Source organism: Hordeum vulgare, chromosome 1H (genome assembly GCF_904849725.1).
Source record: "Hordeum vulgare subsp. vulgare chromosome 1H, MorexV3_pseudomolecules_assembly, whole genome shotgun sequence".
In the NCBI taxonomy this organism is placed as follows: Eukaryota; Viridiplantae; Streptophyta; class Magnoliopsida; order Poales; family Poaceae; genus Hordeum; species Hordeum vulgare.
Window position 1 is genome coordinate 43,278,852 of NC_058518.1, and position 24,479 is coordinate 43,303,330.

Consider the following 24,479-nt stretch of genomic DNA (forward strand, 5'->3'; position numbering starts at 1 on the left):
ATACTACGTATAAGTCTGCTATCTAAAAAATTCTGAAAAATTAGGACAATTTGGGCAATTGGCATATCAACCAGCAGAAAAAAGAATGAACTCAAAAGATCTTTCTGGTAAAAATGAAAAATAATTTCGTGAGCGAAAAGTTTCTGTTATTTTCCAAGATGATCAAACAACCATCACCAAAACTAGTCATAAAGGTTTTACTTGGCTCAAACACAAAAAGAAACACAAAAAACACAATAATAACAGAATTATGATGGTGTGGACGCAAGAAAACAGAAAGCGAAAAAGCAAAGATAAATTCATTGGGTTGCCTCCCAACAAGCACTATTGTTTAACGCCCTTAGCTAGGCATAAGGCGAAAGAATCACGTATCGTCGTCTTTGGTACTCAAACCATAAGTAGACCTCATCATGGATTCATAAGGCAATCTTATTTTATTTCTAGGAAAATGTTCCATGCCCTTCTTTAATGGAAACTGAAATCTAATATTCTCTTCCTTCATATAGTCCTTAGGAAAGGTCTACCAAGAATGATAGGACACGTCGGATTGCAATCAATATCAAGCACAATGAAATCTACGTGTACATAGTTCCTATTTGCAATAATGAGAACATCATTGATCCTTCCCATAGGTTTCTTGACAGTAGAATCCGCAAAATGCAAATTAAGAGAGCACTCATCAATCTCATTGAACCCTAGAACATCACATAAAGACTTTGGAATCGCGGAAACACTAGCACCCAAATCACACAAAGCATTGCATTCATAGTTTTTGATATTGATTTTGATAGTAGGTTCCCACTCATCATGAAGTTTTCAGGGAATAGAAACTTCCAATTCAAGTTTCTCTTCAAGAGATTTCATCATAGCATCGACGATATGATCGATAAAGGCCCTGTTTTGGCTATAAGCGTGTGGAAAGTTTAACATGGATTGCATCAAGGAAATACATTCAATCAAAGAGCAATTATCATAATTGAATTCCTTGAAATCCAAAGTAGTAGTTTCATTACTACTCAAAGTTTTGATATCTTCTACTCCACTTTCAATGCTTTTAGCATCAAGATAGATAGAATCCGAATCATTGGGGCGTTTTTCAACCAAAGTGGATTCATATCCAACCCCATCATCATTAGGTTTGACACTAGAAAACAAGGATTCAATGGGAGTCACACCAAGCACTTTAAGATCTTCGTGATTCTCATCACAAATTTCATGTTTAGCAGCCATTTTATTGACTAAGGTAGCCTGTTTATCAGAAATCTAGCCTATCAATTTTTCAAGACGAGCAAACTGAGAATTTAGCGCAAGGAATTCTTTGGCCATATCATCAACTTCTTTATTCATAAAAGCCATAAAAGAATTTTGCTCCCTTAGTTCTCTACGGAAGTAACTATCATAATCACACTGTGTAGACATGAAGCCTTTAGCACTAGTTTCAATCTCTTCCAACCTTGTATAGTAAGCATCATAATCCTTTGGTTGGGCCATACAGGTCTTAGCAGGCACACAAGCGCACAAGCGAACAAAAAGCAAGTAAAAGGAAAGGGGAAACGAAAAAGGCAAATATTTTTTGTAATTTTTGTTTTTCAGAAATGGGGGAGAGGAAAGCGAGAGGAAAAAAAGTAAATGCAAGAGATGAATTTGCGACAGTTACTTGGATAAGCTTCACTTAGAATAATCCCCGATGCCAGAAATTGACACGTTGGAGGAAGACTATTCTTGACTTGATGCTCCCCGGCAACGGCGCCAGAAATTCTTCTTGCTACCTCTTGAGCTTGCATTGGTTTTTCCCTTGAAGAGGAAAGGGTGATGCAGCACAGTAGCAGTAAGTATTTCCCTCAGTTTGAGAACCAAGGTATCAATCCAGTAGGAGTATCAAGCCAAGTCTCCAAAGTACCCGCGCAAAAACAGCAAACTTGAACCCAACGCTACAAAGGGGTTGTCAATCCCTTCACGATTGATTGCAAGGTGAGATCTGAAGGCGGAAAGTGCAACAAAGTAAAAGTGTAGGGCTGAAAATATGATGTGAAGTAGACCCGGGGCCATAGTGTTCACTAGAGGCTTCTCTCAAGATAGCAAATATTACGGTGGGTGAACGAATTACTGTCGAGCAATTGATAGAACCGCGCAAATTCATGACGATATCTAAGGCAATGATCATACATATAGGCATCACGTCCGAGACAAGTAGACCGATACTTTCTGCATCTACTACTATTACTCCACACATCGACCGCTATCCAGCATGCATCTAGTGTATTGAGTTCATAACAAACAAAGTAACGCCTTAAGCAAGATGACATGATGTAGAGGGATAAATTCATGCAATAGATATAAACCCCATCTGTTTACCCTTGATGGCAACAACACGATGCGTGCCTCGCTACCCCTTTTGTCACTGGGTGAGGTCATCGCATGGTATGAACCCAAAACCAAGCACTTCTCCCATTGCAAGAATTATAGATCAAGTTGGCCAAACGAAACCCACAACTCGAAGAGAATTACAAGGATATGAAATCATGCATATAAGAGATCAGAAGAAACTCAAATAAGATTCATAAATAATCTGATCATAAATCCAAAATTCATCGGATCTCGACAAACACACCGCAAAAGAGGATTACATTGGATAGATCTCCATGAAGATCATGGAGAACTTTGTATTGAAGATCCAAGAGAGAGAAGAAGCCATCTAGCTACTAGCTATGGACCCGAAGGTCTGTGGTGAACTACTCACGCATCATCGGAGAGGCAATGGTGTTGATGAAGAAGCCCTGTGTGTCCGAATCCGCCCTCCGGCAGGGCACCAGAACGTGCCCTAGATGGGATCTTGCGGAGAAATAAGCTTGCGGCGGCGGAAAAGTATTTTCGTGGCTCTCTCTCGTGGTTTCAGATTTTTCGAGGATTTATAGGCGGAAGAACTAGGGCAGGGGAGACACAGGGGGCCCACAAGCCTGCTAGGCGCCCCCCCAGGTCGCGGCTAGGGGGCTTGTGGCCTCCCTTGGTGCCCTTTGCCTTGGTTCTCAAGCTTCCTGCGTATCTTCAATTCCGGAAAAAATCTTTTCGGAGGTTTTATTCCGTTTGGACTCAGCTTAATATTCTCCTCTGAAAAAGGTCAAAAACCACGAAAAAAACAGGAACTGGCACTTGGCACTGAGTTAATAAGTTAGTCCCAAAAAATATATAAAATGCGTACAAAACATCCAAAGTTTGACAAGATAATAGCATGGAACCGTAAAAAATTATAGATACATTGGAGACGTATCACCACGCTGCTTCTCCACTGAGATGGCGGGGTAGCTTCGTGCCGCTGAGATGGTTGGCCAGTAGCTCGCTCGCTCTCAAGTTCCTCAATTTTTTGTAGTCTTACATTGATCTTCTACATGTCTCTCAGCTCCGCTTTCCTCTTTCTCTCTCGGCTTCTATAACCGAGTGCGTCAGGAAAACCAACCTTCCATGAAACGGAGCCTGGTGTGCCTCATGTTCGTCCAGGGTGCTCAGGATTCCCTAGGGCCTCAGTCGGCTCATCCTTCTCTCTGTCGGGAATGAATGCCCCTTCCCGCGCTGTGGTGATATACTTCTGAAGCTTGTTGATGGGTATTGCAAGTTGCTCGTCCGTCCAACGGCACTTCCCTATTTTAGGGTCCAAAGTTTCCCCAACCCCGAAGAACCAAGTCCTTGAACGGTCTGGCCAGTTCAATGTCTGTGGTTCGACCCCTTTAGCAATCAGTTCATTCTCAACTTTGTCCCAGAATGGCCCCGGCTTTGAGGTAGCCACCTGACCCCATGTGATGGTGATACTTCTTCTTTCCGGCATTGTTCTTGTTTGTCTCGGACATTTTCTTACTCTTGTCCGATGTATTGTAGGCCACAAATGCGGGCCAGTGATCTCTTATCTTCTCAAATCGGCCAAATAATTCTGGAGTCTTCCCTTTGTCAACAAACATTGATTTCAAATCATTCTTCCACCTCCTGAATAGATGTGCCATCTTCTTAAGAGCACACGCCTTGACCAGTGGCTCTATAACTGGCTTATTCGGATCCTCCTCTAGCGGTAGGGTGAAATTTGCCTTCAGTGCGGTCCAAAGATCATCTTTCTACCTATTGGTGACATAATCACCTTCAGGGACGTCGTCGCCCTTAGGCTTATTCCATTGCTTGATGCTGATCGAGATGTTGTCCCTAACAATAGCTCCGCACTGAGCATAAAATGCGTCGTTGGTCCGAATGGGTAGAATCGGTAGGCCATCGTCCCTGAGTGTTGTGATCGTGAACTTTTCATCCATGCGCAACCTTCTCTTCGGGCCTCGTCTCTTTATCGAATTTTGGCTCAATCCGGAGGGCTATAAAAGAAGAAAGAAGAATTAATATATGTACATACCTTCGGGCTTAACTAATATATATATATATCTCGTCGGACTTTGCAACAGCTCCCTCCTCCGTTCGGTCACCGGAGCCGTCATCATGGTCTCCTTCTTATTCCGGCATTCGGTCACCGGAGCCATCATGATCATGTCCTTCCTCCTCCATTGTTCGATCACCTGAGCTGTCATCCTCTCCTTCCAGACCATCGGTGTCGTTGAGATACGACAAGAAATCACCTGCGCCGAGGATTATCTCCCCTAACAACGGTTCTTGTTCCAAGTCTCTTTGATCCATAGTTTCTGCAAATATTTCAGCTCCTTGTATGAATAACCAAATTACGTGAACTTCTATGTTTTAAACATGCACAAACTTTTTATATTTCATTTCCAAATGTTGAATAGTTCATAGATGTACGTTATGATATATAATGCAATAGATCTCAAGAGGCAAAAAGGTTTTCTTTCAGTTACAACCAATAATCAACTTAATACATCTTGAATTTTATTGAATATAATCTCGAATACATCTCTACTATAATCTCTTCCACTCGCGGTTCATCATCAAACTAATCATCCAAAGAGCTATTGTTGTACTGAGGCAAGGGCGGTGGAAACCCACAGAGAAGGAACCATAACAGGATCATAGCTCGGGTGAGATCCCTGAAGAACCTGCCAGGTATTGGAGAACCTGGCGTCCAACACAACCAAGTAGCGACAGACGTGCTCGTCCTCCTCTCTCACATGGCGAAGTACCTCCTCCTCGGGGGACGGCTGCCTCCGCACCGAAAGTGGGCTACACGACCGCCACCAAAGAAGCTCCGGGTCGACGATGGGAGCCTGATTCCTCGCCACGATGCGCGCCCCAGAAGGTAGCACCTCCCAGTGCCATCCCGGCGGAGCCCAGTCCCGCACATGCTGGCGCCTATCAAGCAGGTGGTCGCCACCGAGTCGACAAAGAGGATGCGGGATGGGCCTCGTCGACGTCGAGAACAATTTCTACAACTATTTAAAGCCCTACTATTTAAATAATAAATCTGGAATTAATATATGTCGTTGATGATTTGTTTGCAAATTCCAATTTAATTAGGTAGCAATGGGCAGGAATAGAGAAACAAATTTACAGGAATAGAGAAACAAATATGCAAATTCCAATTTAATTAGGTAGCGGAGGAGCTCACCGGGGCCGATGGGCTTGGGCCGACGACGACGACGGGCTCGGGGCAGCGACTACGACGACGGGCTCGGGGCGACGACTACGACGACAGGCTCGGGGAGACGGCGACGGGCTTGGGGCAGAAACTGCGACGTGCTCGGGGGCGGCGACGACGACGGGCTCGGGGACGGCGGGGACGACGAGGAGGACTGGATCGGGGGCGGCGACGATGACTGGCTCGGGGGCGGAGGCGAGCTCTGGCAGCCTGACGGCGTCGGGGCAAAGGGGAGAGTTTGCGGGAAATTTCGACAACTCCCGCCTTATATGCGAGAACCTTTGGTCCCGGTTGGAGGCACAAACCGGGACCAATGACACCCTTTCGTCCTGGTTGGTGCCGCAAACCGGGACTAAAGGTCAATTTTCAGCAGCCCAAAGGGCGGGAAGAAGAGACCTTTAGTCCCGGTTTGCGCCACCAACCGACACGAAAGGGTGTCATTGGTCCCAGTTGGTGCCACCAACCGACACGAAAGGCATGTGCCTGCCACAGCTGTGGTGCGGTTGGATGTTTATTCTCACCTCGCTAGCCAAGAGAGCTCGGGAGTGGTTCATAAGCGCTGGTGCGCACACCCTATCAAGCTCCTCTCAACTGCAGGCTTCCGTGGCTAATCTGTCACTTCCTGTGGCCCTATTGGGCCTTCTGCGGGCCTGATTCCGGGCACAACTATCTGGTTGGGTTTCTAGTCGTATTCACACCGTGGTGGCTTAGTAGGTGGCATTTTTTATAAAAAATGGAGTTTTTTTGTTTCGTTTTTTTACTTTATTTATTTTATTTTGTGAATAACTTTACTAAAAAAAATATTTTTGAGTGATTCTTTTTCCTGCTATTTAATATCACTGTGTTTTATCATTATATTAAATTAGGTAGGTTTTAGGTTATTTTAAATGTCTCTCTTAGTCAAAAACAGATTTGAAACAAAAGGGATTTCATTTTTTGAACTTATTTGAATTTCAAACTTTTTGTGTGTTTAAAATGCACCATTCAAGGCCACATCATCAATTTTCAACACTTTCTGAGTTCATTTGGTATTTTACATGCATTTAGTGATATTGTTTTTGACCTAAATGACCCAGAAATTGAAGAGCACTACAAATGAACACTGAATAGGTTGAAAGTTGGCATGGTAACATAATTTCACCCACATAGCATGTGCTAAAAAGTTGAGAGGGTTGCGGCAAAAACTGAATGCACTTCGAGTACAAATCGGACAATCTCTTTCGAAATATCAGGGTTTCATACGAAAACTCATCTGTTACAAAAGGGATTGCATTTTTTGAACTTATTTGAACTCCATACTTTTTGTGTGTGTTCAAAATGCACCATTCAAGGCCTCATCATCAACTTTCAACACTTTTTGACTTCATTTGGTATTTTTCATGCATTTACTGATTTTTTCGAGCTAAATGACCCAGAAATTAAAAAGCACTACAAATGAACTCTGAATAGGTTGAAAGTTGGCATGGTATCATCATTTCACCCAGCATGTGCTAAAAAGTTGAGAGGGTTGCGGCAAAAAACTGGATGCACTTCGTGTACAAATCGGGCAATCTCTTTCGAAGTATCACGGTTTCTTACGAAAACTCATCTGTTACAAAAGGGATTTCATTTTTTGAACTTATTTGAACTCCAGACTTTTTGTGTGTTCAAAATGCACCATTCAAGGCCACATCATCAATTTTCAACACTTTCTGACTTCATTTGGTATTTTTCATGCATTTACTCATTGTTTGAGCTAAATGGCCCTGAAATTGAAAATCACTACAAACGAAATCTGAAAAGGTTGAAAGTTGGCATGGTATCATCATTTCACCCATATAGCACGTGCTAAAAAGTTGAGAGGGTTATTTTGGTAATTATTAGGTTATTTAAAATGGGTGTTTTAATCAAAAATAGATTTTGTTATTTTAGTTTGTTATTAAAGTTTCTAACAAAAAAATACTTTATGAAAATTGTTTTTGCTATTAATGTTTTGAACAAAAAATACTTTGATAATTTTAGTTGCATAAATTTTATATAATTTTAGTGTCAAAAATACTAGAGGTCTATAAAAGATTTTTAGTTTATTCTTTTTGCTATTAGAGTTTTATAAAAGCTTTTTAGTTAATTCTTTTTGCTATTGAAGAATATTATAGTTTTGTTTTAGTTGATCATAACATAATATTTTAATTGATTATTTTTAGTTCATTCTTTTTGCTATTAACAGAATATTTTAATTGATCATAACAGAATATTTTAAGAGAATATTTCAATTTCAGGGTCATTAGTTTGTACGAGCAAATGAAGTGTGCTATATATGTGGTCGAAATGGATGATACGATGAAAAGTAGCAAATGAAGTTATAAAGTGTTAAACTAATGACACAAACAGAAACTAGACATAAATTGGTCCAAGCAGTACATAGTGGTACAAACAGAAACTACTCGTCTAAATCATCAGAAAGTCCCCAAACTGGTGGTGCTGATGCGAGGTGACGCTGGCCATAGTTCATGATTCGAATGTTGCGGTACAACTCATATGAAACGTATGCATCTTTTGTTGCATACTCAATGTTGATACCGTCAAGTGGGGTCATCTCCCACTTTGTGTGCTGATACCTTGGGAATTTGGTCCTCATATCAGCGTACTCCTCGTCGATCACGGCGACTGCCATATGAGCCATCGAAGTCCTCTCATGTTCAAGCTTGAATTTGTCTTGGATATCAATGTGGTAGTGAGCTGGTATCTCAATACCGAAGTTGTGCCTCATCTTGAGCTTGTCGTTCCTTATATCAACACTAGCATAATGTATGCCGCTGCGAAGGAAGTCCATGAGTTCTGAACAATGCTTGTCACTATTGCAACAGCAACAAATTAAAATGGAATAAATGTTACATACTGCTGCAACAAGGAAAATTGTTTCACTACAACTAAATAGAAATTGATCTTTAGGATTCAAATGGAACATATTTTAGGATTCTGCAACAAGGAAAATTGTTTCACTACAACTTTAGCTTCAGCAACCTAAATTTTGTGTCATTCTTGCAGGAAAAGTACAAGATTGTCGACAAAGAAGGTAGTATGTAGTACTACTGCTTCTAGCATGAAATATGTATAACATTAGTTTTTTATCTTCTTCTTTTGCCACCTCATGATGCTAAATAAAATGCTTCTACACCTGCTACTACAACTATGAGATTGCTAAAGCAAAGTTGATGTTTGTTGATCATATTTTTATACTACAAATTAGCTTTTCCTAGTAAATGCAATATAGAGCAATTTAGGAAATGGCCATCATTACCATTGTTTGTAACATGGTTGTCAATGCTAGTTCCGGACATTGCAACATCTACATCTCCCTAACTTTTCTATTGTAGAAACACAGTAACATGACTAATTTCGAACGATGCAATTCATACTGCATTTTTATACAAAAAATCATGAACATGGCACTCTCATCTTGCTACATGCTTCTACTTGAATGATGATATTTTTTATCATTTCGTTTCTAAGCTTTCCTAGATGTTGCAACATTTTGTATGTTCAACCTTTTTAGTACAGAAAATTGTCCAACATCAGCAGATATCATTAACATGCAACATGCAGGTTATTCGAGGAATTTTTCTTACTTACTATTGCAATTCTTAAATATCTTTAAACTATATTTCACTACAACTTAATAGAAATTGATCTTTAGGATTCAAATGGAACATATTGCTATCGTATGCAATTTTCATATCCTATGAATTGATCAAGTAACCCTAAATTAACTATGACATTTCTATCCAATGAAACATAGAAACTGCATATATTATAGAAACTGCATAAAGTAACTATGGCATATATATGTATGTATATATATATATATGTATATGTATATAAATATATATATATATATGTATATGTATATATATATATATTATAGGGTCGCGCTATTCGTCACCCTGGGTGAGGAATAGTTATTCTTCACCCCCCCTCTATTTTCACATCAATACACTGTAATTTTACGTGTCTAAAATTTTAATCTTATCTCATACGTAAAAAGAGACCGTAAAAAAATACATAGTCACCGTAAAAAATATTTTATATCACGTAGAATTACAAACATAAAAACATAGTATAAATTATACATAAAATGTGATTTTTCTGGTCTTATGACCTATATTTTGTTTTATTATGTCAAATTTTTCGTAGTGAAACAATATAAACTTATCTATTTGCATTTCAAATTTAATTTATTTATGAAATGGTCGTAAATTACCTCGGGTGAGGAATAATTTAATCTGCACCCTGGGTGATATATATAACCTAGATCACTATATGCAATTGCTATCCAATGGAACATAGAAACTGCATATTGATATCCAATGGAACATAGATCACTATATGCAATTTTCATAACCTTGGATCAAAGAAAGCCTCAAAATTTACCTCGCCCATTGGAAGATCATGACATTTCTCTTAAAACATAGTTGGATGACGGCAACACCTTGTTGATTGGCCGTGTACTCCAGATCAAGCCACATAAAATTCTCATTCTCCTCCGCCTCTTGAAGCCATTTCTTGAAATAGGTAAGAAAACGCGGCACCATGACGCTGTCATTCGTGTACACGACATTGAGTTCAGTCGTGCCATGTGCGAGCACCTCCCTGTAACGAGTGGTTGGCATGGTGAAAGAAGAGAAGGGAAGAAGATAGGGGAAGAAGATAGGAGAGCGAGAGAGAAGAAGAAACAGGGAAATGGCGATACTCTGCTTCGGTTCGTGCTTTTCATCGCTCGAAACGACGCAGGAGGCGAACAGTTCGGACCTTTAGTCCCGGGCTGAGACACCAACCGGTACTAAAGGGGGATACGAACGGTTGCCACCACTCCTTAGTCCCGGGTTGAGCCACTAACCGGGACTAAAGGGGGATACGAACGGTTGCCACCACGAGCGAGCTCTATTGGTCCCGGTTCGTGTCTGGAACCACGACCAAAGGGGTCATACGAACCGGGACCAATGGCCCATGAGGCCCGGCCGGCGTCCTGGCCTCACGAACCGGGACCGATGCCCCATGGGTCCCGGTTCGCGAGTGAACCGGGACTAATGAGATTTCATCAAGTGGACCAAAGTCCTCTTTTCTACTAGTGTATAGGAAAACCTTTAGTCCCGGTTCATGACACAAACCGGTTCTAAATGTGTTCTTCTAGTACCGGTTCGTGCCACGAACCAGGACTAAAGGTGCTAGTGGGGTCCCAGCCTCACACGAACCCCCCCCCCCCCCCCCCCCCCGCGCGTAGTCCCGCTTCGTGTCACGAACGGGTACTAGAGATTCAACACGAACCGGGACTAACGATGCCCGCGCCCCTAGCCGTTGGAACCAGCACTAATGATCACATTAGTGCCGGTCCATTTACAAACCATGACTAATGTATCTCACGTAAATTTGTTTTTTACTAGTGTTAAAACAAACTGTTTCCTAAATCTCAGTTGGTTATGTCTCACTCCATACTATACATTTACAAGATATTACATTGACATCCATGTAAAAAAAATCAGATTTTTCTTTTACTTTTTTGTATGTTATCTTACTTGACTGAGACTTGCCACACGCTAAAACGAAACTAAGGAACTCGTTTGTGTCGCAAAGCTAGAGGTAAAGGGTGTTAATCACCCTCCGTTCCAAAATAATTGCCTTGACTTTGTACTAGCTCTAATACAAAGTTGTACTAAGCTCAAGACAATTATTTTGGGACGGAGGGAGTATTTGGTCCCCCGCTTCCACGCCTATCAGCAACCCATGCATAAACTATGGCAGCTAACCCAACGGATTAACGAACTGATTGAGCTCAACTGCCACCTAACAAATTTGTTGGTGAAATATGTACACACACACTACCGTCACAAGCACAGGCAGACATACAGCAGAAAAAAGGTAGAGCTAGAGCGATCGATCCTATATATAAACGAGCCCGGATACCACGAGAACGACGAGAAGGACGAGCTGCATTGCGGCAACGATCGAGCTTGGCCGGTGGTGGCGCCCCATGGAAGCCGCGGGCTGGCCGGAGCCGGTGGTGCGGGTGCAGTCGCTGTCGGAGAGCGGCGCCGCCACCATCCCGGACCGCTACGTGAAGCCGGAGCACGACCGCCCCGTCGTTAACAACGGCGCTCCCCGCAGCAGCGTGGGCATCCCCGTGGTGGACCTGTCGTCGCCGGAGGGGAGCGTGGCGACGGCGCGGGCGGTGTCGGAGGCTTGCCGGGAGTGGGGCTTCTTCCAGGCGGTGAACCACGGCGTGCCGCGCGACCTCCTCCGCCGCGCGCGCGCCGCGTGGCGCTGCTTCTTCCGCCTCCCCGTGGAGGCCAAGCAGCGGTACGCCAACTCGCCGGCGACCTACGAAGGGTACGGCAGCCGGCTCGGCGTCGAGAGGGGCGCCGTCCTCGACTGGGGCGACTACTACTTCCTCCACCTCCGCCCGCCCAGCAGCCTCTCCGCCGCCGACAAGTGGCCCCACCTCCCTCCCGACCTCCGGTAATCCACGTCCGTCCCGTTACACTCTAGTCAGCCAAGCTCGCCGGTGCAACCGTGCAAGTGTGCTTAAGCTCCATTCTTTTGGCGGGTGGACAGGGACGCGACGGAGGAGTACGGGAGGGAGGTGGCGTCGCTGTGCGAGCGGCTGATGGCGGCTATGTCGGCGGGGCTGGGGGTCAAGCCGGGGAGGCTGCAGGAGGAGTTCGGCGGGGCGGACGGCGCCGGGGTGTGCGTCCGGGTGAACTACTACCCGCGGTGCCCGCAGCCGGAGCTGACGCTGGGCCTGTCCTCGCACTCGGACCCCGGCGGCATGACGGTGCTCCTCGCCGACGAGCGCGTGAGGGGCCTCCAGGTGCGCGGCCGCGGCGGCGAGTGGGTCACCGTCGACCCCATCGCCGACTCCTTCATCGTCAACGTCGGGGACCAGATCCAGGTAAACAGCACAAACCGAAAACTGAGAGCGCACACATGCACAACCACCATGCATGTTGCACACATGCATGCCTCACTTCTTATTTCACTTTATTTGTTTCAAGAACAAACCTTTTGTGTTTCTCCGCGATTCTACTACTGGCTTGCAAACTGCCCACAGATTCATCAGCCGCAAAAATGTGCTCATGATGGTGTGGTAGATGTGGCGTGCATGGCTATTCGTGGCAACCCTACCAGCACCGATCGATCGCCATTAGAGCGCTGGCCTGTGTGAGACAACGGCCGTGATCCGTTCTAATCCGTGCTAGTATTTCCGTTTGGTGAAATGAAATAAGATGTCTACGTCATACTGTACGTGGTAGAGGCACTCGTACTATTACTGTGCCCAAGTCTCTCGCTAGGCAGGCAGGCTAGGTAGGAGCAGTCACGTGTCCATTTCAAGCACGTGCCCATTTCGCCGTTATCCTCCCATCATATCATTTCGACGTGCGTGGCGAAAGGGAAACGTCGTTGCTACCTAGAGCACGTACGTATACGGCAGCCCCTCCACGCCGCTCCCTCGCTGACGCGCGGGCCCGGCTACCCACGTGTCAGCCACTAAGATTAACACGAGGAGATTACTCTCGGCATGCATGGTGCTAAACGAAATCATGGTGAGATCATCGTCAGGTGATGGCGGGATCTGTGTTACGAGAGGGTCAACTTCTTGCGTCGCGTTGCATGATGATAATAATAAATAGAATACGTATTGGACGTTTGGCCGTGCCGTGGACACGAGCTTCCACGTGCTTAGCTGCCGGTATAGATGAGCGCAGCACGCACATGGTTTGCTGTGCCGCGCGAGACTACGACGTAGGTTGGTTGGCCGTGGGTTGGATCCATCCGACGGTCAAGCGTCACCCTGCACCGGCTAGCCGTGCTATCCGGTCGGCTTGGATATTTTGCACGTGGGGATAATCGTGCAGTGCGAACGGTTACGATCTTTGCTAGCCTGAGATCACACCCGGAGCATGCTAGTAGAGAAGAGTAGTAACTCGTGGAGTAAACTGGAGTGAACAGTCGTACTAGTAGAATGTACGTAATTATATAGTATTTCCTTTGCATCAAAATATATATAGACGGAGTAGCTGAAGTTTCACTCTAGCGACATCCTCCCTTGTCTCGAAAAAATTTGTCTTAAATTTGTGTAGAAATGAATGTATCTAAATACTAAAATATGACTAGATATATTTATATTTAGACAAATCTAAGACAAAAATTTTGAGACGAAGAGAGTACTATATTTCGATGCAGATGGAGTTATAAATTAAAGTAATGAAGTGGGGGTAGTTAGGTGAGATTAGTGGTTACGCACACGGGGTTACTTGATTACTTACTTTGTGTGAGCACATCGGTAGGAGTAGGAACTGACAGGGTGTGGTGTCTGGTGTGATCGGTCGAAATGAATGCGTAGATTCCACCGATCACGAGGCGGAGTCAGCAGCAACGCACGGTACGTATGGGACGGCATTCCTGATTAGGCATGCAACAACGTGCAGTCATGTGATGCGGACAGCAACGTTACGTTAGCTACGATACGCACCTGCCTCGCAAATACTCCATCTTTTCCTAAATACAAATTATTTTAGAAATTTCAATACAAACTGCATACAAATATATATAAACTTATTTTAAAATATAAATTCACTCATTCATTCTGTATATAGCTCATATTTATTAAATCTCTAAAAAGTATATGTACTCAGTATTTAATTTGATCTTCCCCTCGAAGAAAACATATTTAATTTGATCTTGACGTACCAAGACTCGCTCACTCACCGCTGACGACGCTGTTTGGCCCTGAAATGTGAAATGACACGTGCGATCGAGTAGCACTTATTCGCCATCTCGATTCCTTTTCTCAAGCCCATGCTTGATCCTCAGTTATTGTATTAACAAAAAAAAGAGCCCGTGCTGGATTAGTTGACGCGGCGTTGCTAAAACCGGCCGGCCGAATGGCCCGCCCGCCCGACCGACCGACCGACCGACCGGGTGGACCGCGTTGGCAGTCTGGTCCAAGACGTGGATACAGCACGTACGTACGACACATCTCGTCGGGTTGTGCATGCATGCAACCAGTACACACCGCCTCGTGTTGCGCGGCGGAACCGTGCCGTACGTACCACGCACGCGCAGCTGAGCCACGCGCTACAGTACGTACGTACGTACCGCGGTCCGACCCACGCGAGGAGCCAAGCAAAAATCTCGGATGCCGTCGTGCATCGAGATCTGTAAAACAAGGATACTTTCCAAGAGATCCATGGGTAGATCACATACATACACATACAGGTTGCATAGGTAATTGATTCACAAACAAAACATCTCTCACGTGGGGTGAGGACCGGCCGGCGGACGACATCTACTCCAAGGTGGCGGCAATGAAGGCCAGGCCAGGCCAGGCCAGACGGACCGTGATACAGCGAGGAAATACTACTGGAGTAGTAGTACTACGGCAAAGTGATAAATACGGTGGAGAAGCACGTGCCATTTGTCCCCTCAGATCTGACCTTGATCCAGTCCACTGGCCGGAGGCGGCACGCCACGGTCCGGCTCCAGCCTCGCTAGCTGTCCGAGGATCCTGCCGCGCCTGCAATCTGCGTGCAGCCACCGCCCATCTGCCGTCCTCAGCTCATCTCCGTCAGCGGAAAGAAGTGCACGTTTGTCACATGCCGCTGCCCGTTACCCGCTGGCCCAACCAACAGTACAGCCCGTTGCAAGGACCACGCCGTTTTATTACCGTTCCGTCGCCAGGCCGGCACACGTACGGGCCTTAACCCCCGTCTTCAAAGCTTTGAAAATCAGACGACCCCTTTCCGTAATGAGATAAATACACTAGCAATCACTTAAGTTAAGGATAAAACACAGTATGGTTACTAGACTTCATAATACGGTCATTAAATACGAGTTACGGTGATTATATGGTCACTGGTTCTTCATAGAGCTCCGTAGATTAAAATAATCTTCTGGTCACACATGTCATTCAATATAAGAGATAAAATAAGAAAAATAAATTAGTCCAAGAGCGTAGGGCCCACCCGTCATCTTCACTCCCGCCCCTCTTCCTCCTGTGTTCAACACAAGCACAAAGGCCTCCCTGCTTCTAACCTCCATCCGCCTCCCCGCGGCCGTGCTCGCCGGCCGCCTCCCGCCTAAGCTCGGTGCCTTCCCGGCCCTCCATTATTCTAGCTCGCCGCCAACTCGCTCTCCGGCGCCATCCCGCTCGAGCTCGGCAACGCGCCCGCTCTGTCCGAGCTCGACCTCGCCGGCAACGCCCTCTCCGGCGCGCTCCCGCCCTCCATACGGAAGCTCTGCGACCGCCTCGCCGAGCTCCGCCTCCACGGCAACGCTCTCACGGGAGCGATACCTGCGCCGGCGGGGCCCAACGATACGTGTGACCGTCTCCGGATTCTTGACCTCGACGCCAACCGCTTCTCCGGCGATTTCCCGGTGTTCCTCACGGGCTTCCGTGGCCTCCAGCGCCTCAACCTCGGCGGCAAATGCCTCGAGAGACCCATACCGGAGTCCCTCGCCGCGATGAGAGGCCTCCAGATGCTCAACCTTTCGTACAACAATCTCTCCGGCCAGCTGCCTCTGGGCCTTGCGGCCTTGAGCTTGACCGCTGAATCGTTCCTCGGAAACAATTCCGCGCTCTGCGGCCTGCCATTGCAGCAGTTGTGCGTCTCCCCTTCTGGATTCAGCTCCGACAGCGTCGCATGGATGGTCATCGGGCTGATGGCCGACGCCGTCGTGCTTGCGTCGGTGTGCATCAGCTGGGCGCAGGGGAGGTGGAGGCGGAATAGGGTGAGGCGCGCGGCGGAGGAGGGGGTGGAGATGGAGGAAGGCAGCGAGGGGAAGCTGGTGGTGTTCCAGGGCGAGGAACACCTCACGCTGGAGGAGGTTCTGAACGCGACGGGACATGTGGTGGAGAAGGCGAGCTACTGCACGGTGTACAAGGCGAAGCTGGCGGACGCCGGCGACAGCATCGAGCTCCGGCTGCTGCACGAGGGGAGCTGCAAGGACGCGACGTTGTGCGGGCCGGCCGTGCGGGACAAATTACGGAGCTCTTCGATGAACGAGAGACCGTATAATCACCGCAACTTGTATTCAATGATTGTATTGAGCGTATTCTAAAGTTCAATGACGGTAGTGTGCTTCGCCCTCAATTTTAATAACCGCTAGTGTATTTATCTCTTCCGTAATCTCGCTGAAAAATCCGGTGATATATTTATGCTCTTTGGTTGGTTGATTGATTTAAAACGTGTGATTATATGCTACGCAAACGCAGGTGCTGACGAACGCGGCGTACCGGAGCGTGGAGCACCGGGTGACGGTGAACGCGGACGCGGAGCGGCTGTCGGTGGCCATGTTCTACAACCCGAGGAGCGACCTGCCGCTGGCGCCCATGGCGGAGCTGGTGTCGGCGGAGGCGCCGGCGCTGTACAAGCCCATGACCTTCGACGAGTACCGCCTCTACATCCGGCGCATGGGCCCCCGCGGCAAGAGCCAGGTCGAGTCGCTCAAGGCCAAACCAGACAACAGATGATGATATAATCAGCATCTATCAATGATGGTGGAGCTCTAATAAAAATGGCCACTAATTTAGAACGGACGCGACGTTGTGGCACTTTCTGTAACGCAGAGGCCGGTGGCACTTTCTCCTTCTGAATAAAGAAGAAGAGGAGAAATAAAAGGTCTGAAACGATATGAGAACTGGACTCAGATTGCCAAGAAGTTTCCATCAATCCATCCATCCATCCATCCATCAGATCCCCAGAAACGCAGAGATCCGCGTGCGTGCACGTGAACAACAACGATCGCTCGCTCGTCGCGTTTTGTGCCAACGACATGCGCGTACGTACGTCCATCGCGTTTCTTTTTTTGACAGCTCAAGCGGGCCTTCGAACAAGAGGCCGGCCATCGTCTTCCTCCTCCTCATCCTCCTCCTTCCCTTTCGTCCTCTTTCCCTTGGCCGGCGGCGCGCCCCAGCTCGGCCAAACGTGTGCTTTTCGGAGCTAGGATGAGAGAAAGGATTTGTCTGGCAGCCTGTGTGTGAAAGCAAAATATGCCCCTCCCCGACAACAATAATCCATCTAGACGAAAGTCTAAACGCATGTTGCCTTGCTGTTTTCCATTGGCCATTTCCCACCTTTACGAGAAGATCTTGTGGTTCCACACCTCCGCCTGATAGCAACCGTCGGAAACTTTCACCATTTGCCGTTTTTTTCGAATAGCGGCATCCATGTGTTGCAACTTGCAACGTGCTCTGATATACAAAACAAAAGGAAAATCCGGCGCCGACAACGATCGCCGATGCTGCGGTGGCCCTCGTCTGTCGCTGGAAACAGCATGTATATATTCATATACCAAAACTCATGTAGTAACATGAAATCGCTGGAAACAACATGTATATATTTATATACCAACACTCATGTGGTAACAGGAAATCAAATGGCCGGCTGGAAACGGCATGTACTCCCTCTGTAAACTAATATAAGAGCATTTAGATTACTATAAAGTAGTGTTTTAAATGCTCTTATATTAGTTTATAGAGGGAGTATATACCAAAACTCATGTAGTAACAGGAAATCAAATGGCGACCAAAGAGATTGTGGTGCATGCAGAATGGCGGCGAAATCTAGTCGAGGAATCATGCCAAACTGGATCAAACCTCGTATTATATCTCCTATAAATTGCCGTTTTATAGGGATAACATAATACTGAAGACTCAGGTTCAGGGGTCGACCATATGTCACTCTAAGCATTTCACTCAGAACATAGGCTGAGATAAGAGTCGGTTAGTGCCTGATTCTATATCAAAGAAACATGGCAGAAGCTTTGGGGAAGAAAACATATGTCAATTTTCAGAAAATGGCTAAGAAGACTGGGGTATGATAGGAGAACTATCACATCCCGTTGCAAATCCAAAACTAATAATCTGAATAATACCCAACAATTGTTAGCTTCAGAAACATCAGACGATCTAAAAGGGAAGACAGATCCACTACTAGGTGAGCAGCTGCCAGCATGTCAGCAGTTAGCATTTTACCAATCAAGAGTCAAGGTGGAAACAGTACGGAAAGCATGCGCTTTACACTAGCACGAAATAGCGATTGTCCATTCAGCAATTTTTGTAACCATGTCACCGGTCTATTTCCAACTGCTCGAACAAAGGAAAAGAAGGCGGACTCACATTGTAGGAACAGCTAAGACAGAAGTTGCTGGACCCCAGCCTTCTGATCAGCTGTTAGAGCGGTGGGGAACTTGATCTGAAACTTGATCCTTAGGTTCCCTTTCTTAGACGGCTCCCTTGTGATCGGCATCCCTTCGCCCTGAACAACTTCTTCGTAGGTGGGACTGATGACAGACTTCACGGGAACAGTTAAACTTCGCCCATCTAGAGTTGTCAGCTGGACTGCGCAGCCAGTCAAAGCATCCACGAGGGAGATCTTATGCGTGTAAACAAGGTCGTTCCCGTCTCTCTTGAATTTTGGGTGTGCCCGTTCTTCTATTATGAACACGAGATCTGATGGTATGACGTTACGGGTCTCGTTGCCTTTCTCAGGAAAGGTAATCTTTGTTCCCTTCTTCCATCCAGGCTTGATATCAATTGTTAGAATCTCCTCCACACTCATTGGTCTCCTGCAGAAAGGAACATCAACATATTTTTTCATAAAGAAAGATATGGAAATAATGAGATCCTTTTTTTGTCTGGAAATTAAAGCTTTAGCAACTCTAGGGCATCATACCAACTTGACATACGAAACTAGGAAGCCTTATCCATGCAGTGTATCGTAAATGAATGCCCTAGAATCACAAATATTGTCGGCTATAATTATCAATCATAGATAGGTGAGGCTATACTGCAGTCATGCATCACTCCGGAATACCTTAACAAGGGCAAGCAAGCTGCATCTCTACAATTTGTCTAAGTTCCAGTTTTCTATAGTACCATGTATTTGTTTCCTTTTTCATACCTTTTAGAAGAACTGGTTCACTACCGATCCCTCTTCGTCCACATCGATTAACCGGGGAGGAAGTACAAGCAAAGCATACAAGGATAGGCAACTTCAAACAATTACTACATATCATCATGCCAATTAAATGTGCTAGGTAAACTAATGCAAAGTGGACCTATATACAAGTACAATTCGCATGCATTGGTAGCATTACTGCTCCATGTGTGTGGTGGTGTGAGTGTGTGCATCTATGTTGTAAGCGATGTTTCTCAAAAGCTTCCTTCAAAACAATAGGTTAGGTGATCAACATCTCATATTTGGCCTTCCTTGAAACAATTATACTTATCCAGATACCGATTGTTTTCCTGTGAGGAACCCCAAAACCAACTTGTCGTACTTATGTTCATTGGAGCAAAGAAAAACCCACGTACTGTCCTTCAACATGTGTCAAAAATACAACTTTTACATCAAAGACATGCCCTGGTCGCTTCAATTCAAAATGATTGACATGTCATGGTTCATGTTCTCGCATAGGTGTGCACACATCAAAGATTCGGTCTGCATGGCAGAAACCCACTAGTTTGCAGTTTGCTTAAGTGTATTGTTCTGAACTTATTATATAATCTGCTGTGGGAAAAATATCCACAGAAGCTGAATAAAGTTGGTAAGCCAGACAAAAAAATAGGCAAAAGCTGGATTATCACAATCCACCTCGATGCCAAGCGCAGCATAAAAAAGGCACTGTTGTACTGACCCGTTTTACACAAATACCTCAGAAATAAACACTGCACCATAATATAACTATTCTGAGTTCCAAGTTAAAACAAACCATCAACCTCTGATGATCTTTACTAAATCACTCTCAAACAGTAGAAGCCCAATTACGTAACTATACCCAATGTCAGAGCCCTAGCAGCTGTGATATGATGATATCTATTGTAGGATCTGGGCTTATGACTGAACTCACTGAAGATTGAGACCTTAGCCTATTGTTCCCTCCAGTTCATGAGAAAGTGATGTTTTGGACATATCTAAGTTCAAACATTCATTTTTTAACTTTTAATATCATTTTCAAATTTTGGATTATAAACTTCAAAACCATACTCATAGATTTGTCTCTAAAAGTACTTTCCTGAGTATATAATTTTATTCTGTTTTACGCTGCCAGAAATTAGTGGCCGAGGTACATCCTGAAAAACCATGTAACCGTCTAAAACTCCCCTTATTTGTGAACTGGAGAGCTTGTTAAAGAAGGTCATTATGCCCCCGCCCTGCATTTTCGCTTATGGTATTCTAAAGATAAAACCCTCCAAACTCACTTCTTTAAGAGAATCCATAATTGCAGCAATAATAAGAATGAGCTATGAACATTAAAAATCCCATCCTCAAACAGTCTCCGTGTTGGATCTTTAGGCGGGAAGGTGGTAATGACCTTTTTATTTGTCAGCAAATACATTAGGTAACGAGAAACAATATAATGGAAACAGAAAAGCGCACAAAGATAGATGCGGGTACTGGTAAACGCTATAGAGCTATACACTATCAATTGACTTAGTTATAGACTAAATCGTTTCTGGCTTTCTGCAATACCCCCAAGTGCCTAAAAGGAGGATTTGTTCTAAAACTGGAAAGGTTGTCAAAATAGAATTTGTGATTGTACTCAAGACAAGGTATCATATTGCTAGAAGACACATACACTGTGTTTGGCTGCACACAGATCAGATTAATCTAGTACATTGAAAAAAATAGTGATATAAGCAATGGAAAAGAAAGGGCAGCCCGGTGCACGTAGCTCCCGCTTATGCAGGGTCCGGGGAAGGGTCCGACCACTTTGGGTCTATAGTATGCAGCATTTCCCTACATTTCTGCAAGAGGCTGTTTCAAGACTCGAACCCGTGACCTCATGATCACAAGGCAACAGCTTTACCGCTGCACCAAGGCTCCCCTTCTGATATAAGCAGTGCACAATTAATAAATTCTTCGAGGCGGTTCTTTTCGTAGCTTCTAGAATAAGCTGCCCCCTACCCAGCTTATTCGAAAAGCCCAATCAAATATATTCTTTTAGAAGCCTACTAATTAAGTCTTGATTGCTAGGCTTCTAAAAAATATTTTTAGTTGGGCTTCTAGAATAAGCTGGGTAGGGGGCAGCTTATTCTAGAAGCCCAAAAAAGCTACCAAAAGAACTGGCCCTAAGTGCCACGTAAGCATCTCAATGTCATAACAAAAGAATATGAGATCCCAAAGCATATTGCCAACTACAAGGAAATCATGTGTGCCCTGTGCAGCTCAAACTCAAAGTTAACTACAGAGGTCTAAACTGCCCAACTGGAAACCACACCAATAAGAGTTAGAGCTCAAGCTTTTTTTCAGGCATCTAGGTCATTGTAAGTATAAATATATAACTACATAATAAGTAGGGGGGAAGTACTGAGAGGCTATATTCACTGGTCAAAATACCGGCCGATATTTAAGTTAACTGCTACTAGGCACCACACCAAATCAAATAACCCCTATTGAGCTCATTAAATGGTCCAGCTGATTTATCAGTCTGACAGCCGATAAAAGGCCGAATTATCAGGTGACCCAATTAACTGCCAGAGGAAATGTAGCCCATTTCCCTCCCCTCCCCCAGCCGCCCCGCGATCTAGGCGTTCAGGTTCCCGCTCCTTTGTCCTAGAGGAGCAGCCGCTTGTGAAGTCAACAAGCCCACGCCTCCAACCTCCTCCAGGAGTCTCCCCTCTCCTGGTAATGATGTGTATGTATGTTGCCGATACTAATGTGTACACATATCTAGACATCTAGTACAGTACATGTTGCTATGTAGCCTAGGACATATAGATATGGCTCTAATGATAAATTCAGTTAATAGGCCTATTCACCGATTAATCCCTACTCAGCCACCGACTGAGCAGCTACCGGGTACCGATATCCTGAACATTGGCTACATTCCAACATGAGCATCATGGATCGACACACAGTAAGGCCCACGTATGATTTGCATGACACGTCAGTTTTGAGTTGGTATGTAGCTCGGAATGTGTAGTGCTTTAGCATAAGAGAAAACAAACATGCTAGCGTTGCTCTGAATCCACACACACACACACACACACACACACACACACCCTCCTCTACTCTTATCCAACATGTCTATCAAATTCCTCCCTTCTCAACCTTTCCTTCTTAGGTCCTCATTATTTCCAGCCCTTATTTTCTTCGATCCACCAACAATTTAGAAATTGCAGCGATCCAGTCGTCGTGTACCGCAGAAAGGCAGAGTCTTTCCTCTAGGCAACACAGGCATATCAAATTGCATGGAAAAATAATCCATACCAAGAGGCAAGAACTGGTTACTACCACTACCAGACTGAAATCAATCACCAATATCACAACAATGCCGATGCTTAAAACCTAATCCACCAATAAATCCGATCTATTTAGTCTAGAGCATGATGAGTAGAGAACGAAAGAGCAAAAGAATCCATCTCACCCGACGGGGTCGAGGACATCCCTGGAGATCTTCATCTTCTTGGTGGCGCCCTTGTGCAGGTCTTCCAGGCTGCAGGCCAGCGGCCGCTCGATCGCCGCCCCCTTCCTCGCCGACCCACCGCCGGACGCCTCCCCTGACCCGGGAGAGAAGGCGGCGGCCGCGGCGGCAGCGTTGGCGCCGCATCCTGGGACAGACTGCGGAGCGCTGCCTCCGCTCCAGGGGCTGCGCGGCCCCTGCCCGAAGCACGAGCCCCCGAACATCTCCTGGAAGATCTCGTCGGCGCTCCTCGGATGGAAGCGGAACCCGGGGCCGCTGCTGCTGCCGCCGAAGCCGTGGGCGTGCGCGGGCGCGGCGGAGGGGGACGGCGGGGCCACGCCCGCCTTGACCCCCTCCTCGCCGTACTGGTCGTAAACGGCCCGCTTATCCGGGTCGCTGAGCACCTGCGGGGAGAAGGCGACAGATTGATAGGGTTCTCGTCGTCGGCGGCGGCGGCAATGGAGCGAGTGAGGAAGGGAGGGGACGTACGTCGTAGGCGACGGAGACCTGCTTGAAGAGGGTGTCGGCCTGCGGGGAGGGGTTCTTGTCCGGGTGGTACTTCATGACTAGGCGGCGGTAGGCCTTCTTGAGCTCGTCGTCGGTGGCGCCGCGGCCGACGCCGAGCACCTTGTAGTAGTCCGCCTCCATCGACGGCGACGGCTGATGCGGCAGGTGGTTCCGGCTCCCAACTTGGGATTGGCTTTGGCTGGTTGCGGACGACAGGGAGGGAGGGGGAGGGGGACGACGAGGGTTTTGCTTCCCCTCTGTTCCTCCTTGAGAAGGGGCTGGTTTTGAGGTTTTCTCTTCTTGCTCTATTATTTTTTAGGACTTCTTATTCTATTTCTGTTGTTGGAGCGACATACTCCTTCGGTTACTAAATATAAGTCTTCTTGAGAGATTCTATTAGAAACTTATATCTCTATCTCTACTCTCTACCTACTAATAAAGCAATTAGTGTTTCTGTCGTTCGTCATTAACATTGTCCCTGAAGTTGATGAAAATTACCCACCAATGCCATTAATAAGTGGAAAACGATTCGGTTTTTTTCCTTAAATCACCGTCGCTAGCTTCTGGTTCATCAACCTTCATGCCATTAGACTACATAAGCACACTAGCCAGCCTGTTGGCTTCCCCTATCTATCCCGTTCGAGAGACCTGGGTTTGACCCTAGGTACTTCCCATTTTCTCTAGACTTTTCTCAAACCTCAAATATTTTACTGATTAAAGTATTTTAAAAAATATCCATATCTTTCAAACCTCAATTTCAAAATTAACATGTTATTTGATAAAAAATATTCATGATTTTTATAAAATGTTATGATTTCTAAATTGTTGGTAATTTCAGAAATTAAGAGTGACAGTGTATCTCAATGATGCAGTAAAATATGATCATCTCCATTGGAAATTACGGAAAAAAAATCTGTTGCAACGCACCGGCCTTTTGCTAGTACAGAGTAAAATG

At 45.6% G+C, this 24,479-nt stretch overlaps 2 protein-coding genes and 1 pseudogene across 2 annotated transcripts; 1 reads left to right on the top strand and 2 right to left on the bottom strand.

Moving 5' to 3' along the window:
- Nucleotides 1–11,335: 11,335 nt before the first annotated feature.
- Nucleotides 11,336–17,248, top strand: LOC123412434 (jasmonate-induced oxygenase 4-like). Its single transcript, XM_045105416.1, has 3 exons — nucleotides 11,336–12,067; nucleotides 12,164–12,500; nucleotides 16,824–17,248. Exons 1-3 carry the CDS (start codon nucleotides 11,583–11,585, stop codon nucleotides 17,079–17,081), a joined length of 1,080 nt encoding a protein of 359 aa, XP_044961351.1. The 5' UTR covers nucleotides 11,336–11,582; the 3' UTR covers nucleotides 17,082–17,248.
- LOC123412535 lies at nucleotides 15,425–16,397 on the bottom strand (annotated as a pseudogene).
- A 1,384-nt stretch (nucleotides 17,249–18,632) lies between the features above and the next one.
- LOC123412628 (dnaJ homolog subfamily B member 13-like) lies at nucleotides 18,633–23,795 on the bottom strand. Its single transcript, XM_045105603.1, has 3 exons — nucleotides 23,507–23,795; nucleotides 22,982–23,421; nucleotides 18,633–19,177 (listed from the first exon to the last, which is right to left on the bottom strand). Exons 1-3 carry the CDS (start codon nucleotides 23,663–23,665, stop codon nucleotides 18,742–18,744), a joined length of 1,035 nt encoding a protein of 344 aa, XP_044961538.1. The 5' UTR covers nucleotides 23,666–23,795; the 3' UTR covers nucleotides 18,633–18,741.
- Nucleotides 23,796–24,479: the final 684 nt, after the last annotated feature.

What these genes read in the sequence shown, in the direction of transcription:
- LOC123412434 (XM_045105416.1), top strand. Translation starts at nt 11,583, where the DNA reads ATGGAAGCCGCGGGCTGGCCGGAGCCGGTGGTGCGGGTGCAGTCGCTG. An exon ending in CACCTCCCTCCCGACCTCCG is followed by an intron (nt 12,068 to 12,163) that starts GTAATCCACGTC and finishes GCGGGTGGACAG; the next exon opens with GGACGCGACGGAGGAGTACG. An exon ending in ACGTCGGGGACCAGATCCAG is followed by an intron (nt 12,501 to 16,823) that starts GTAAACAGCACA and finishes ACGCAAACGCAG; the next exon opens with GTGCTGACGAACGCGGCGTA.
- LOC123412628 (XM_045105603.1), bottom strand. Translation starts at nt 23,665, where the DNA reads ATGGAGGCGGACTACTACAAGGTGCTCGGCGTCGGCCGCGGCGCCACC. An exon ending in AGGTCTCCGTCGCCTACGAC is followed by an intron (nt 23,422 to 23,506) that starts GTACGTCCCCTC and finishes TTCTCCCCGCAG; the next exon opens with GTGCTCAGCGACCCGGATAA. An exon ending in GATGTCCTCGACCCCGTCGG is followed by an intron (nt 19,178 to 22,981) that starts GTGAGATGGATT and finishes TCCTTTCTGCAG; the next exon opens with GAGACCAATGAGTGTGGAGG.